A 15,502-nucleotide genomic window follows, 5' to 3' on the forward strand; every position below is an offset into this window, starting at 1 on the left:
CAGAGTGCCACTGTCCAAATACTAACAGGCTGCACTGTATGTGCACAGACATGTCATTTTGCAGGTGAGGCAGGAGAAGGAGGTGGGAGTGACCCCTGTATGAATAAGAGGTGTGACTGACTGACTCAGCACTTTCAATAACCGGCAGATAGATTGTATCTGGTTTCATACTCCCTCCCTTATTCAGGTCAGGCCATTTGCAAACCATTATGATAAACATTTTTAAATGTTTTTTCTTTTTTTTTTTTACATGTAGCATTGATGAGGTGATCTGTCCACTGGTTGAAAAAAAAAGCTTACCATGAAATAAGACTGGCACAAAAACATGTAACATATTGCAGAATATATAATAGAAGTAGAGGATCATAAGAACAGTGGCACTGTATAAGAAAAAAAGAAATAATGTAGAGCAAGTTTTGCTGATCAATTTTAAGACTTTAAAATGCTGAATACACTTGCTTATATTGCTCATGGTTGCTAGAGACTCTGTTATTTCCCAATCCTCCCAAAGTATCCCTCAATCACCAGGATATATTGCTGTTGGGAAAAGAGTCTCCTGACTGGAAAGTAACCACAGTAATATCCTGCTCATCTCTAAGCGTCTTAGTCATACCACATGGTATGACTGAGGTACCAGCTGAAACAGACTTCCTGAGGCCACCTTGACCTTCGTATGACCTGTCAGAAAAGTAGAATGTGTCTCCTAGATGAATACCAATCACCCAACGGGAAACAGTTAAAAATCCTTGCACTGTAAACTGGTGTGAAAAGCACTGAAGACCTAGATGAAAGGGAGGAGACAACAAGAGGAAGGAACAGAAGCAACAATAAACAGATGTGTTCTTAGGACTCCAGATTTATGAGCATCCTCTATTTCCTTCTCACCAATGCACAATGGCCACTTCTCAATTGAATTCCAAACCCCCCCCCCCCCCCCCCAAAAAAAAAATGTGCAAACATCTTGTAAGCACTTGGTTGTTGTTTTTGTTTTGTTTCTGTCTTCATCACAGTCATTGACTGAGACTCACAGGATAAAGGAAATGATATATGTCTTAAAAACACTTGTGTTTTTATTGTGGATGTCAAAAATCTCACATTTTTCAAATTCTGTTCAACAATAACAGTTGCAACTTAAAAACATTTTAGTTGGTTTTTATTTTGCTCAAAATCTTACTGTTACACTGGACTGAACTGCTACAACTCCAAAAACTAATCATATCGCAAATTTGTGTATTTATATCTGCCCTGTTTTACTATTCATTCAAGAATTATGGCAGCTGTAGATAAACTATTGCCAACTCTAATAGGTATATTAACCAAAAATGCTGAATAGCTGGGTTAAATTTGAGAAATGTTGGCAAGCTTTATTGGCAAAAAGTAGAAAGAAAATGTTGCACAAGCTTCAAAATAATACAGCCAATACATGTTGAAAAGGAAATTCCATTTAACTAGTGTGGGTGTGTGTGTGTGTGTGTGTGTGTGTGTGTGTGTGTGTGTGTGTGTGTGTGTGTGTGTGTGTGTGTGTGTGTGTGTGTGTGTGTGTGTGTGTGTGTGTGTGTGTGTGTGTGTGTGTCTGCCGTTACTGCTGTTGGTGTGTTGGTGTGGCGGGGTTAATTAAGTTTCTGAGTAAATGCAGTTTGGCTTGCTCATGTAAATTCGGGTGTTAGTGCCTCATCACAGTCTGCAAAAGTGGTGTATTGAACTTGATGTTAGCTGTCTGTTATTTGGATTCACTGTGGCTTTAAAGCTTCACAGTAAATTCTGCTGTTATCACACATGGCCTGCACATGTGTACCAGCTCTTCCCTCAGGTGTTTCATACTGTTTTTAACAAAACAGGCCATTAGTGTCCCAGTCTGAACCAGACACTCTGTACAACTGTGTGAGATACATTTTACTGCTCTGTAAAACATAGGGTGAAAGTTGTTTGAACTTACCAGGGCAATTCACCTTTAATATAGAAACTTTTTCTTTCTTTCTTTCTTTCTTTCTTTCTTTCTTTCTTTCTTTCTTTCTTTCTTTCTTTCTTTCTTTCTTTCATCGTTTCTTTACCAGACAACCAAACATTGCAATATAACAATAAGAAAGTTAAAGAATGTCAGTTTTCCCACCTATCCATCAACTTGTTTTTCCTGTTAAAGTGTGTTATACTATGCTCACCAGGTGCAAATAGTTCAATGAGATTCAAGCATGCAGGAGGCCAAGGGATATAAATGAGATTTCACAGGTATCCTCAATACCAAACCCCGTAAAAAGGAATAAACTTGGTATGTGAGATGTTATTTTGAAGGTATTATATTGGTTTTGCATGAAAGCATTCTGTTTTGACACCAAGGGATACTTTTTTTTTTTGTTACACCAGGCCTTCATGGGATCTTGGACTGCTCTTTGCCACAAAATGTAATGTTAGAGGCTTATGTGCCTTGCCACTGTGATTATTATAACCTTACTCGTGTTTTTTCTTGTAAAACAGAGGAACTGCTGAAACAAGCAGCATTGTCTTTAATGTTATTTCCTCACTAACATTTTTCGGCCACATAAGAAATTACATTGACAGAGATATCTCAACCATTTCTGTCTGTACATCAGAAATGATCTGTATGTGCAGATGTTCATCGCTCACCAAAACCCTTGTTTATGCATTCAACTGAAGTTGCATACATGTCTTAACTAAAGATTATAGCTGCCACATTTGGAGCTTAATCTTACAGACTTCAAGAATGGAAAAGACAAAATAATTGCTGTAACAACAGGCCTATGTTACAAACCTGGTCTAATGGTCGAATTCCACTGGAGCCTCAGGCAGAATGGTGATAGAGACAGATTACACATGTCCACAGTCATACTGTTGGTGAGTGCTGCTTGAATCACCAGGATTGTACTGGTGGTTTTGCATGTTTTAACCCATTTCTGTAACTGTAGATTTTGTATACATAACATTACTGCTAATAAGCTTCCAAAGCATGACTAGATTTGTTTAGAGGAATTTCCTTCGTTCCAGGGAAACATTGTTCATTTTATGACGGTATCATTTTCACTGCAGCCACCTTGCAGAAACTTGAGTTTTTAAAAAAATTTCATTCCATGTTGTGAGGAGCTGTTTTGAATATTCTTGCTGCTGATTCTTTTTGTTCAAACATGTCCCAAAAAACCCCATCAGGCAACAAAAGTCTGGCTTTGATTCTTTGAGTCATCATGAGTGTGATGCTGTTCGTCTGCTGGTGTTGACATTTTGGTTAAAGATGCTTATTTACTTTCTTGCTGAGAGTTAAATCAGAAGCCACTGCCATTTTCTTGTGCATTAAGTATGGAACTAGAGCATGTGATTAGCTAAGCTTAGCATTAAGACTGGAAGCTGAAGGTTCATAAATACACCTTGCTAGCACCTTAGAAAGAAATACAAACACAGAGTAAATTGTGGTTTTTACATTTGATTGTGTTTAGGATTAAACAAGCAAGACAAAATGTGTTACGCGGTGTTGGAAAGCAAATTTTTGAACTTTGAATCCCCTTGTCTCCACTCTTTATGTGACACTAAGCTCCATACTTAATGCACAGACAACATTCTCTCATCTCATCTAAGTCTCAACAAGAAAGCAAATAAGCATTAGTTTCGCAACTAATTTTCACAACAGCATGACCATATCAAAATAGTTTTGATTAAAACAAATAATTGAATGAATGAAATCTTCCCAGGTGCAAATGTTTTCATGAGACTCCCCAGTCTAGGGAACATAAGTGAGATTTTTAGGTATAGGAAGGAATATACTTGGTATGTGACATGCTTATAATTACAAGAATTAAGTGAGAGTGACACAACTGTGACCTAATATTTATACATTAATCTACCTCCAGTTTTCAAATTAGCTTTTTAATGAATATATGAAGTAAATCACCTTTTAAGTCGCAATTTTCCAAACTTGTTGGCAAACAGCTGGTACAGAGCAACACTTGAAGTGACGTTTGAGCCACCTGGCAAATCTAAGTGGAATCTTCACTCTCTTTTCGCTGTGCAACTCCTGACGGAAACATCTGCCTCTAGTTACTAGATACTAAACTGTGTTCACTGGCTAGATGCTTACTTTGTCTGTCTGCCATTTGGTGCTGGCCAGGTTGAGTATAGTGCCTGAAAACAGCTGCCTGCAGTGGCCAAAAAAGACACTGATGAGAGCAGAGAGAGTGAATCAAAACAGTAGAGTTAACTGAATTCACATACAAATACTGATGTGATCCATTGTTATAATCCATAGATCTAGCTTTACACTTTAAGGTGTTGTGTTAAACCTATCTATGTTGTCAATTTATTGCATTTCTAAAATAAAATTCTGAGTTGATTGATTGAAATCTTCAAGATGAAAAAAAATCTGATAACCCTGTCTGTTTTGATAATAACAATGCCATGAAGTTTTTCTTTTGAGACTCAAGTAATCTCTTCTACACATGCAAGGTGACCTGCTAAGACCTGTTGGAAGTAATTGTAGAAACCTGCTGATTCATTTTGGCTTGCCAGAATCCAAACACCAAACTGCAAGAACAGATTTGCCCTTTGTATGATATTCTGTTCAGAAATTAATCACTGAATGGGCGTATTAAGGTGGATAAAGAGCAAACCTGTTCAAATGTCTTTGTGTTTTGATGATAAATGACAAGTATGCAAAAGTTTCTATCAAAAGGAACCTTTGGCATGGAGGACCAGGGCCGATTTGATTTAAGCACTGAAGGACGCTGGCCCAGTTCTGGTCTGTGGATACTGAGCTATGCTTGGAAATAAAGCGCAGCCTTGAAATAGCAGTATAAAATACTGCTGTGCACTGCATAATGATGGAGCAGGTCTCCTTTTGGGAACAGAAAATCCCTATTAAAGAGCATAGCTGAGTGAATGGAGAGATCACTTTGTGTAGTTCTGTTTCCTGCTTAGCTCTTAACTCTGAACTCTGCTGCTATACCCTTAACTCTCAAGAATCACAAAAACATGCATATACCAACAGATTTTGGAGCATTTTTTAAGCTGATTTTCACAGATATATTATCTCTTTAGTGACCTTGAAAGTTCCCACCACATTCAATTTCTATTCATTCTCATATAAAAAACTTCCGAATAACAATATTGCAACCCAAGCTTCTTTTTTTAAGTGATTTTTTGCCTTTATTGTGATAGAGACAGTGAGAGAGGTGATGACGGGTTGGATTTGAACCTATGGCTGCTGCTGTTAGGACTAAGCCTATGTAGTATGCACCCTGCCAGGTGAGCCACTGGGGCACCCTGTGACCCTAGGTTCTTGAAAACTAATGAATTTGAAAACTAAATAGCACCAAACCAATTAATTCAATCTGCTTAGTCTTCCCCAAAGTATCATCTGACCCAATGTTGTCCCACCACAAGCAGTGCAATCTGGGCTGCTTACATAGAGGTGCAACTTCTTAGTTTGTCCAACTGAATTGTTTTCTGATGTAATCTGGTTAGGGCCTCCCCCAGAAATGAGAGGCAATTGTGACAAACAAGAAAAAAAGCAATAACAAGAGAGTAACATGAGCCGCATGCCTGCAACAATAAAAAACAAAACTTTATTGTATCAATACAAAAGCATTTCCACTCAACCTACATACAAAATATAAAGGTGCTCACAGTCCAGGTTAGCACCCAATCATGGAGTCATACACAAGAAACAAACACGTGAACAGGCATAACAAATGAACATAACGATTTTAGTTGCTGTACAAATAAGATAACTGTTAACATACATCTGATATTTTCAAACATGAAACTACACGGCCACAATGGCTTTCGAAAGCACTTGGTTCATGCAAAGGGTAAATAGTCAAGTTTGGTAGTCGATGACATCACAATAGTTTGTGAGCTTGTTTAGGAATTGCTGGTCAGGCCTTTTACAGGGCAAAGAGAGTATATAAAAAGACAGCAGCTTTAATATGGCCGCTTTAAGATGGCACTGGTGAAGTGAAGAATGCTGTGGGAAGGATGCAGCCTCACCACCATCTGTCAGCTCTAAACAAGAGCGGTCTACATAGATATTATCATTTCTCTCGGTGTGCTATATTCTCAAGCAGGTATTCACTGACAGTTATTTGAGCATCCAGGTTCCAAGTTTTAAATTTTAATTTCCCAATTTTCTGGCAATTTCCCTGAATTCAAATCTTACCATTGAAAGGCTCCGGACTAACAAAATGCATAGAAATTCTTTTGGAAAGATGTGCATCTCTCTAGGTATGTCTATTGCATATAAGTGTGCAAAACTATTTAAAAAAAGTGATATAACACTACATTAGTATGGAGCATACAATACTGTTTAAACCAGAGTGTGATAGACACTAAGAGCCAAATGTTCATCTCTTTAGAATTAATGTAATTCTGTGTTTCTGAAGTCGTGTTACGCTCCTCTACACTCATATACAATTGTTCCTCTACCATACAATACAATCACATGATAATGTAAAGAGAGTGGCCTGTTTTCACATACACACAGTTATATTGGGAGATATCCCAACACCTGTAAAGATGGTCTGTTAAATAACAGTTGTGGCTACCACTGTTGTGGAAGGAAAAATGTTGGTGTGTGTATTTACAGAATGTGCATCTTTTAGTGTGTGTAGCGGGATATCTCTGACACACTCAGTGCATTTCTTTGGTAGCCTTGGTGTTGTTGGCGTTGACATTGGTGAGTCGGACATTTTCCTCCTCTAAGGTCTTTTTGTCACGTACTTCTCCCTCCACATGGAAGCCAACCATCAACTGGTAGATGATCACGCCAATGAAGGTGCCAAGGAATGGGGCAAAAGTGGGCACCAGGAACCAGCCCTTTCTAACCCTAAGGAGTGAAAAAGGAAAGAGATAATTATACAAATTTGCTTTTACCTTGTCCCCAGGCGAACGAGGGACATTAGATGGTGTGCACTGTGAGAGTGTTGCAAAGGAGTTCAAATTGTGATAAACAATTCATGAGGAAAACCCTTCAAATGCACTCACGTGAAAACTTCACTGCCCCACCCAGCCATAGAGGTGAAAATACGTGGTCCGAGATCTCTGGCAGGATTGACAGCGTAGCCTGAGTTAAAGCCCATAGACAATCCAATAACCAGAACCACAAATCCCACAGTGAAAGCCTCCAGCCCTTGGGGGATGGGGTTGTTGTACGGATCCACAATAGCCAGAATACAAACTATTAGCGCTGCTGTGCCAATTATCTGGAGAGAGTAACATAAGAGGAAAAGGTAAGTGAGAAACTTGAGCTGCAATATCCATATTTGTGAAATTAAAATTGAGTTTATATTTCAAGAGAGTACCTGATCAAAGAAGCCATTGACAATGGTGAGATGTTTTCCAGGGTAGGTGGCAAAGATGCCAGCTGTGGCATTAGGCCCAGTCACATTGAAACATCCAGGATGGTCCCACAGGGCATCTAAAGGCATACAAATGACAAAATATAACATAAAATATTTTTTGTTCAGGCAGCTATGTACTTAGACTTTGCGAAACCAAAAACATAAATTTGTTCATATACGGTGGTAAATTCGGCTCTGCATCTGGAGTCGTCTCTTACCGTAGTACATGCCAAAAATGATGGCGGCACCAAAAAATGAACCGATTGTCTGAAAGAGGAAGTACATGGGGAATTTTCTCCAGCGCTCTCTTCCAAGTAGACACAGGGCAAAGGTCACTGCGGGGTTCAGATGGCCACCTTAAAATGTACACGGTGACAGTATGTCAGTACATATGCCATAGACCATGAGCAAAAACCATTACCTAAATAAAGACAAAAATACAGACTAACCCAGACTGATCGATATAAGGGACAAATCAGGTTAAAATGTGGTCCGACAGACAATCTGTCTGAAAAACGTAATTCTCTGAAAGTACTGATTCCTATGCATCCATAATAAAAAAGAAATGAGTCACTGAGAAATCTAATTTGGAAGATGTCATTTTAATTTAGTAAAATTAAAAAGAAATTAAAATTGTAAGTAAGATTGTTTGTGTACCTGATACCTGGCCACAGACCAGGATGCCCAGGGTGGCAGCGAAGCCGAAGGCAAAGTTGACGGTGAGGAACATGCCATGTGAACCGCCACTCAACACCAGCTGGGCCACAGCACCGCAGCCAAACATCTGGAGAAAAAGAGGTAGGATAACAAGTTTACACTTGTTCCCAATAACTTCCTGTGCACAGACAACAGGTAATCTAATTATGGTGATATGATATGTGTGATTTTAAATTTAACCTCAAGTGTTAAGGTTCTTGTTCTGTGTGTTTCAGGAAAATAAAAGACAGAAGAGATCAAATGTATTCAGTACCTCTGTGCTGTATGAAAAGAAAAAAAAAACATGAATACTGTTCATTTAGTGCTTTGTCAGTCAATCAAGGTCAAGTCAAGGACTGAAATGATGCAATGTGATCATTATCAGTGAAACCAGTAAAACAAAGAGCCATTAAATGAGCTCTACTCAACATTAAATGAGCTCTATTGTGTTCATAACAGGAGTGCAGTAACTGGATGTACAGAAAAGGTCACTGTGTTGACCCTGACTGTGGGATAAGTGTCACTGCTACTGCCCAGCTGATTCATCTGGGAGAGAAAGAAAGAAAAACCTTTCCACTTTGAATAAGGGAAAAGGAGAAAACATATGTTTTTTCTTGGGCAAAGTGACCGATGTCTAAAGAAGAAGGGTTTACAGGATGTACAGTACTGCCAAGCAGGTGCCATACTGTGTAATTACGTGTTTGTGTGTGTGTGTGTGTATATCCCCATGTCCTCTCTGTATGTGCCTGGTAACAGAGGTATGTGTGGTCCATGCTGAGGCTGCTGCTCTCTAAGCCCCCTGATGAGGATGCTTTTCAGTCAGACCACACGACTCAGATGTTGAGGTTAGTTTGAGGGAACCACACTCAGAGGGACTGGCGCCTGAAGGTCGTTCATCATCACTGGGCTCAGTCTAAACTCTTTTCCACCCCTGATGAGACCAGTACTGGAAAAAACACTACACATATCTACCCCATGCTAGAATTGTGCTTAGCCGTTTTATTTTTGGAGTGTGGGTGGATGTCTCCCTGGTGTTATGCAACTTTGGACTAGTCTGACGTAAAAATAAAAACTCATGACTTTTCACTTCTTAATGTCAGAAGCATCAGATTGCAAATGCAGGACCATTACCTTGCAAGTGCCAACTTTGCTACTTAGATCACATTGCACGAGAAAGGTCTCATTTAAATCCAGCACTGAAGCCTGGGAGCCACAAGTGTTATTCTTCGCAGCAAACTTACTATGTTGGTGTTGTTATGTTTTAGTTGGTTAACTGCACCCCAGCACTGATTCATCTGGTCATGCAACCATGCAGCTACTCACAGCTTTTAACACAGTTGGGGAGCTTATAAAAAAAAAAAACCCCAGAGCAGTCAGCCTACTGAAACATACATTTGGCAATTGTTAAGGAGCTGAAGACAGAAAAAAAAAACTAAACAAAACTGCTGGCTGGGAACCAGTCTCTAAACCACTACCTGCGTGATGTTTTCAGATTCAAGATGAAGAGCCTCAAAATCCCTCCTCACGGCTACTCTCCCGGTCAAGTATGAGAACAGTTGTTTGAAGTGGAAAATATTGTACATGTTTTGAGAGTGCAATGACGGGTTAACAAAACAGTTACAGCAGGATGGCCAAATACATTGCCTGCATATAGGGGGCACCTTCAAGGTCACACCAGCCTGTGCTTGACATTTTTCTTCTCAGTGTCTTCAGAAATATCCTGTGTTATGATCCTAACAGGTTGCCTGAGAGTTACTGGCACAGTGCCAAGAATGCCTGACAAAAGAGGTATACATACATCCACACCCACACACCTAGACACACACCATCACATAATTTACCGATCTCTCCAAGTCATCTTACAGTAACAGATTGTTACTCATAAGCGGTTTGCTTTGTTTAATTGCTCACACCAGTAGCAACATGTATTGATCGTCTTATCTGGAGGAAGAAGCTGGTGACAAAGACAGAGTCAGAGAGAGAGAGACCTCTGTGATCTCTGATACAGGCAGCAATATTATGTCAGGCATGTCTGTGATGTGACATCTATTGTTCTGCCACGGACGCTCCCAGTGCTGCCACCGACATGTGTCACCCGTTAAATAACTGCACCACACCTTTCTGTCCCATCAGTAGTCATGATACATTCAGTCTGATCTGACCAGTAACAGCTATTGAATGTTCTCCGTCTGTGGCTCTAATACATATGTCATTTTCCATTGCATATCTGTGTTGATACAATTTACTTCTATATTGTTTTCTATTATATTCTATATGTTCGTCTATATGTTATAACTAATCCACTTGAAATTCTGACTAATCTCATGCAAACTGCTCCATCTGATGGAAATACGAATGATCTTTAAAATGTTTTACGTAAAACTTGGACTATATATATCAGAATAAAATGCAGCATGCTTCTAATCCTTCATAATTGGCTTTGAGTGTTTAATGCAGTGAGTCACTAAACGCATCACAGCCTCACAGTCAATGTTAAACCAGTACAGGAGCCTTTAGGTTGCACACTAAGCTTGGTATTTGCATTAGTGTTTAATGTATTAACTGTTAAACTCATTTTAACTTAAGTGTCACTTTTCTGCCCAAACAGGGGTAATAAAAAATGCCTCTAAATAAAATGGTAGCCTCTGACTAACTGGGCTATAAGTCTTTTTTATTTTGTTTGTTTAGTACAGAAGATACATTTTACTCTGAACATAAGAACAATGCTGTGATGTTCAGATTCAGATTTTCTGACTGCATGTGGCAACGCTGGAAGACAAAAACACTACTCAGTCTCTGTCCAGGGTGGAATGCATCAGTCTGTGTCAAAAACAGAAAACTTAAATAGTAACTGATGTTTAAAGCCTGTGATGCTGGGTTATTGTTTGGCACTGACATTGACGTGCACCTTATGCACACAAACACACACCAACCTCCCTGTGTTGTGATGAAAGAATGGCATGATGTTTGGGATCCGGGATCCTGGATCCCAGCTCCAAGCAAATATTATTGTGTGAATTGTAAATATGGTTTTGTCAACAGAACACTGCAGACCTGAGCAACCGGACACCTACCTGTTTGTTCTGAACTCAGTTTGCCAATGTCAGTAACCACTTTACACAGAGAGCAATCATTGGCTCTTCTAATACAAAGGGTGTCACTTCATTCCCTTTGAAGTCTACATATGGCTTATGAATGACATTTTTCAATAATTCATCACAAATGATAGAATGCCAACATTGTCATATAGAGAGTAATTGATCATGTTGCAACATCAAAAGAAAAAAACTGAATTGTGAGGGTACTTAAGAAAACACTCTGAGAGAGGATAGAGTTCACTTATTATCAACATACAGTATACTACAAAGCATGAACTTTGTATCCTTCTCATTTAAAGCTTGGCAGCTCTTTTAACATCATTTTCAGCCTAAGATGATTTGATGAAAGTTCCATGCACTTTCTCTCTCTCTCTCTCTCTCTCTCTCTCTCTCTCTCTCTCTCTCTCTCACACACACACCCACACACACACATATACACTTACCACAAGGATGAGGGTGCCAAGACACTCTGCCAACGCTTGCCGAAGCAGCATATTACGGATCTGGAAGAACCGGGACAGTTTGTCCAAATACAACTTCTGTCTGCCCATGTTTTCTTGCTAGAGGCTGATGAGACTGTGAGAAGTCACACACACAGTAGGTAGATAAGTTTTCCTGAGTGGCTGTGAGGCTGGGAGGACCGGGCTCCTCTTATAGAGCCAAGATGGGCTTGGACTGGAGACTGGTGCCAAGCATGAGCTCGGCCCCACCTTCTGCACCACGCCTCCCTGCCTGTCACCGTGTGATTCACACTATTGTTTGTTCACTGGTCCTCTCTCCTTTTCTCTCTCTTTACACACACACACACACACACACACACACTCGTGTGCACGCACACAGACACACACACATACACACATACGCACTCGCACATACGCACTCGCACACACACACACACTCGTGTGCACGCACACAGACACATACACACACACACACACACACACACACACACACACATACACTCTTTACATTGCTATACTTGTGAGCTCCATCATTAACCTCACTCATTGCATACCTGCAACCCATATCTTGTCCAAACAATACTCCAGTTCTCACATTTGTTTTATTTTTTAAACTTCTGGTTCATTATGTATTCATAATGTACCTAGAATTTTGGATTTAAAAATATGTTGACAAATGGTTACTTACTTGCGGGGTTTGGAAATCTGCCTTGAGATCAGGCAGCTAAAGGAACAGAAAAACTTCCTGATGACACCTCTTCTCTCTCCCTCAGATCTGAATTTAGTAAACGACACTTCATAATAAGTGTGACAGCAACCTTTCTCTCCATCTGGGAATTGTATTTGTTTCTTGTTCTATTGATTGTGATTATATTTAATCAAATATACATTTAGCGATAATGTTATCTTGCACACTTAATGTGGTAAAACCTAATTTACAATGTTATCTGTGTTGTCTGATTTGATATTAAACTAAAACCAAACTGAGCTTTACCTGTTTGCCACTTTCAACATTCCTAGAATCAGCTGAATCCAACATTTCTGCTTTTTTATTCCTTCTCTGTTTTGCAGTAAGTTTATTTCTTAGATTATGCAAATAAATCACATATGGAAAAGCATAGCCTTACTGTACAGATAGAAAGGAGAAGCGCCTGCACTGCAACATCCGCTGTTGTAGCCTGTATCCACCATAATCCACCAAACTCCATATTATTAAAATGAACAGAATCCTAAATCAAACCTTAAACCCAAACACTGAATTATAAAATGCCCAGCTTGGATCCTCCACAGCCTTGTGAAGGATTTGGTCCTCATAAGAGTAGAAATAAAGCACATATATACACACACACACACACACACACACACACACACACACAAATGTAATCCATACCTGTTTGCAGCTCGTACTGGTTCATTCCCACCCGTTCACAGACATCCTTCTCTTTTCCCTCTCTGTCCCTCACCTCATTTTCTCTGACCTGTTCTTTTGTCCCCTGTCTGAAACCTCATCACCACATATTATACCTTCTTTGTCTGGTTTCAATAGAGGTGTGAGAACATTTCCACTTTTATAAGCACAGAGACATGCCTCTATCAGTAGGAATCAGTGCACCATTTCTTTACGCTGTTTGGAGTTCTTTTGTTTTGTTTGGGCTATTCCTATTTTACTGCGACTGTGGAGTACAGTATCAGCTTGGATCACCTTCACATTAGACTGCAAAACAATTTTGTGCACATACTGAAAGTAAGAGTTTACTAGATACTTATGAAATCAAATTCCTGAGCCAATATAAATGTATATCTTTTGTTAAAATATTCCACTTTGCTGGAATACCGAACGAATCTCAGCGCAAGCACGGCTAAACAGTGGTTCAGCAAATTCTAGATATGCGACATGTGTGATCACTGAAGAACCCTGAGGCGATCTGAGTCATGTCTGTCACAATGCCGGCGTCAACCAACCAACATGCGTCATGAAAGTTGTGCAACTGTTCACAGAGAACTGTGTAAATGCAAACTTCACGAGGAAGGGGGGGCATGGAAGCAGATGTCAGGTATGCTGATATATGAGAGTCCTGTTTTCCCAGGATTCTGAGTAAGATTTCAGTGAAAACATTGCACGTGTATTGAATATTTTATGGAATAATTGGATGGCACTAAGAGCCAGGAACTTTCAGTTGAGAGGACAATATAAACTGAAAGATAGTGGGTCAGTGTGGCGGGTGTGATCATTGACCCACCCTGAGGTTCCTCCCACAGTCCAGTGACTGCAGGTCACCTGGATTTACCACAAGTATGAATGTGAGTGCGAGGCAACTGACTTTTGGAGTCAGCCTTGTCTGACTTCCTCTCCAAGTTTTTTTCTCTTCTTTCTACGCTGTGAATATCTGAACAGGTTTCAGTGCCCATGGTCAGTGAAGGGAACAGATTTGGAAATATGCTTGATTTGTTTGGCACTTTACACAAAAAACATTTTTGTAGAGTCTCACTGGATTGTTTTCCCTTCATCTTGTGGTGCGTATTAATTTCAAGGCATCTACGCATTTGATAGCTTGCTTCAAAATCATAATCTTTCTAAAATCCTAAAATTTCTACTAGTATTTGTCCTGTAAACACTTTATCTTCAGCAGCCTTTTTCCATACAGTGACAGATTTAGGTGCATCTGTGCACACATTTTACTTGACCGCCGATTCCAGAAGGAATCCCATCTAGCAGACCAGGGAAGCTGCATTTTTGGGCCACATGGTTTTAAGCAACTTTTCCTGGAATAGTTTGCTGAAAAACAGGAGAGTAAATGGTAAAGGAAAAAAAAAGAATGGTATTACCCACAAACATTAGGGAAAGCTAGAATCCCAACCAAAATCATATCTCTGTCCGCATTCTGGGAAAAATAAGTTTTAACAATAAAAAGTTACTGTTTAATACATATTGTTTTTTCTTGTTCTCTTTCTTTTCTTTCAAAACTCTAAGGTCCTAAGGAAATGGCATGGACGCCTGTTTTGAATGTCCGTGATTGATGGGCAATATGTAGGCTACCATGTGTCTACCAGATGTGTTTGTCTGCAGTAGGAGTGCCAGTGTGGCAGTTGTTTTCCATCAGGTGCTGGAAGTCAGGACAGGTGCAGACAGATGAAGAAAGATTGATATCTCTACGACAGACGGCGCAAGTTAACACACTGCCTCTGGCCAGACAGAGACACTGAAATTAGAGGATTAATACACCGGAGTTCTAGACCTAGAGCAGGAAATTGTAATTGTCCAGTTCATCATTTCAAATCTTCTATTTTTTGATCTCTTAAGGAAGCTCTATGGTAAAAAAAACAAACCCTTACTTGGTAGTAGTGTTTCTGTTTTTTCAGCCACTTTTAACCATGTCATGGTCTCAAATATTTTATTAATGGCTGGATGTGTGTAGTTTGCGATACAGCAATAAGCTTTATTTGATAACTGAATGTGTGGCCTGGCAAAAAGCCCCACGATGTCAGTTCAAATTGTATTAAAGAGAAATCTGCAGTCATGTCAGGTCTTGATATCAGTGACTAATGCACAACAATACTTTGACCACATTTGGTGGTACTGTGTTACTTTCTTGCCAGGTCAGGTTCCCAGTAACTGTAAAATTGTGATTATTGTTTGGTGAATCACTTAAAGGTGTTCACAGGGACACAAATCATCACGATGTCAAGATCAGATGATATAATTTATAACACTCTCTCTCTGTTATATTGAATCCGGTGCATAGTGCCTAAAGCCTGCCTCAAGTACATTTCCACTTTCTCTGTAATTATGCAGCGCTGTAATCAAAAGAATGTTTTCTCTGTCAACAGCTGCTGAGACGCAAACACATACACATCGCATGGCAATTAAGAATTTTTATAAGCTGTAATATTCACGGTGTGAGCAGTTCGT

At 39.6% G+C, this 15,502-nt stretch overlaps 1 protein-coding gene across 1 annotated transcript; it reads right to left on the reverse strand.

Moving 5' to 3' along the window:
- Positions 1-5,540: 5,540 nt before the first annotated feature.
- On the reverse strand, positions 5,541-11,766 carry aqp3a (aquaporin 3a). Its single transcript, XM_056377396.1, has 6 exons — positions 11,575-11,766; positions 7,995-8,121; positions 7,556-7,693; positions 7,299-7,414; positions 6,982-7,199; positions 5,541-6,823 (listed from the first exon to the last, which is right to left on the reverse strand). The coding sequence occupies exons 1-6, from the start codon at positions 11,680-11,682 to the stop codon at positions 6,628-6,630; spliced, it is 903 nt and encodes a 300-aa protein (XP_056233371.1). The 5' UTR covers positions 11,683-11,766; the 3' UTR covers positions 5,541-6,627.
- Between the last annotated feature and the right edge of the window lie 3,736 nt (positions 11,767-15,502).

The sequence above is a fragment of the Seriola aureovittata genome, chromosome 5 (genome assembly GCF_021018895.1).
Source record: "Seriola aureovittata isolate HTS-2021-v1 ecotype China chromosome 5, ASM2101889v1, whole genome shotgun sequence".
Classification (NCBI taxonomy): domain Eukaryota; kingdom Metazoa; phylum Chordata; class Actinopteri; order Carangiformes; family Carangidae; genus Seriola; species Seriola aureovittata.

What these genes read in the sequence shown, in the direction of transcription:
- aqp3a (XM_056377396.1), bottom strand. Translation starts at nt 11,682, where the DNA reads ATGGGCAGACAGAAGTTGTATTTGGACAAACTGTCCCGGTTCTTCCAG. An exon ending in TCAATGGCTTCTTTGATCAG is followed by an intron (nt 7,200 to 7,298) that starts GTACTCTCTTGA and finishes TACTCTCTCCAG; the next exon opens with ATAATTGGCACAGCAGCGCT. An exon ending in TGGGGCAGTGAAGTTTTCAC is followed by an intron (nt 6,824 to 6,981) that starts GTGAGTGCATTT and finishes TTCACTCCTTAG; the next exon opens with GGTTAGAAAGGGCTGGTTCC.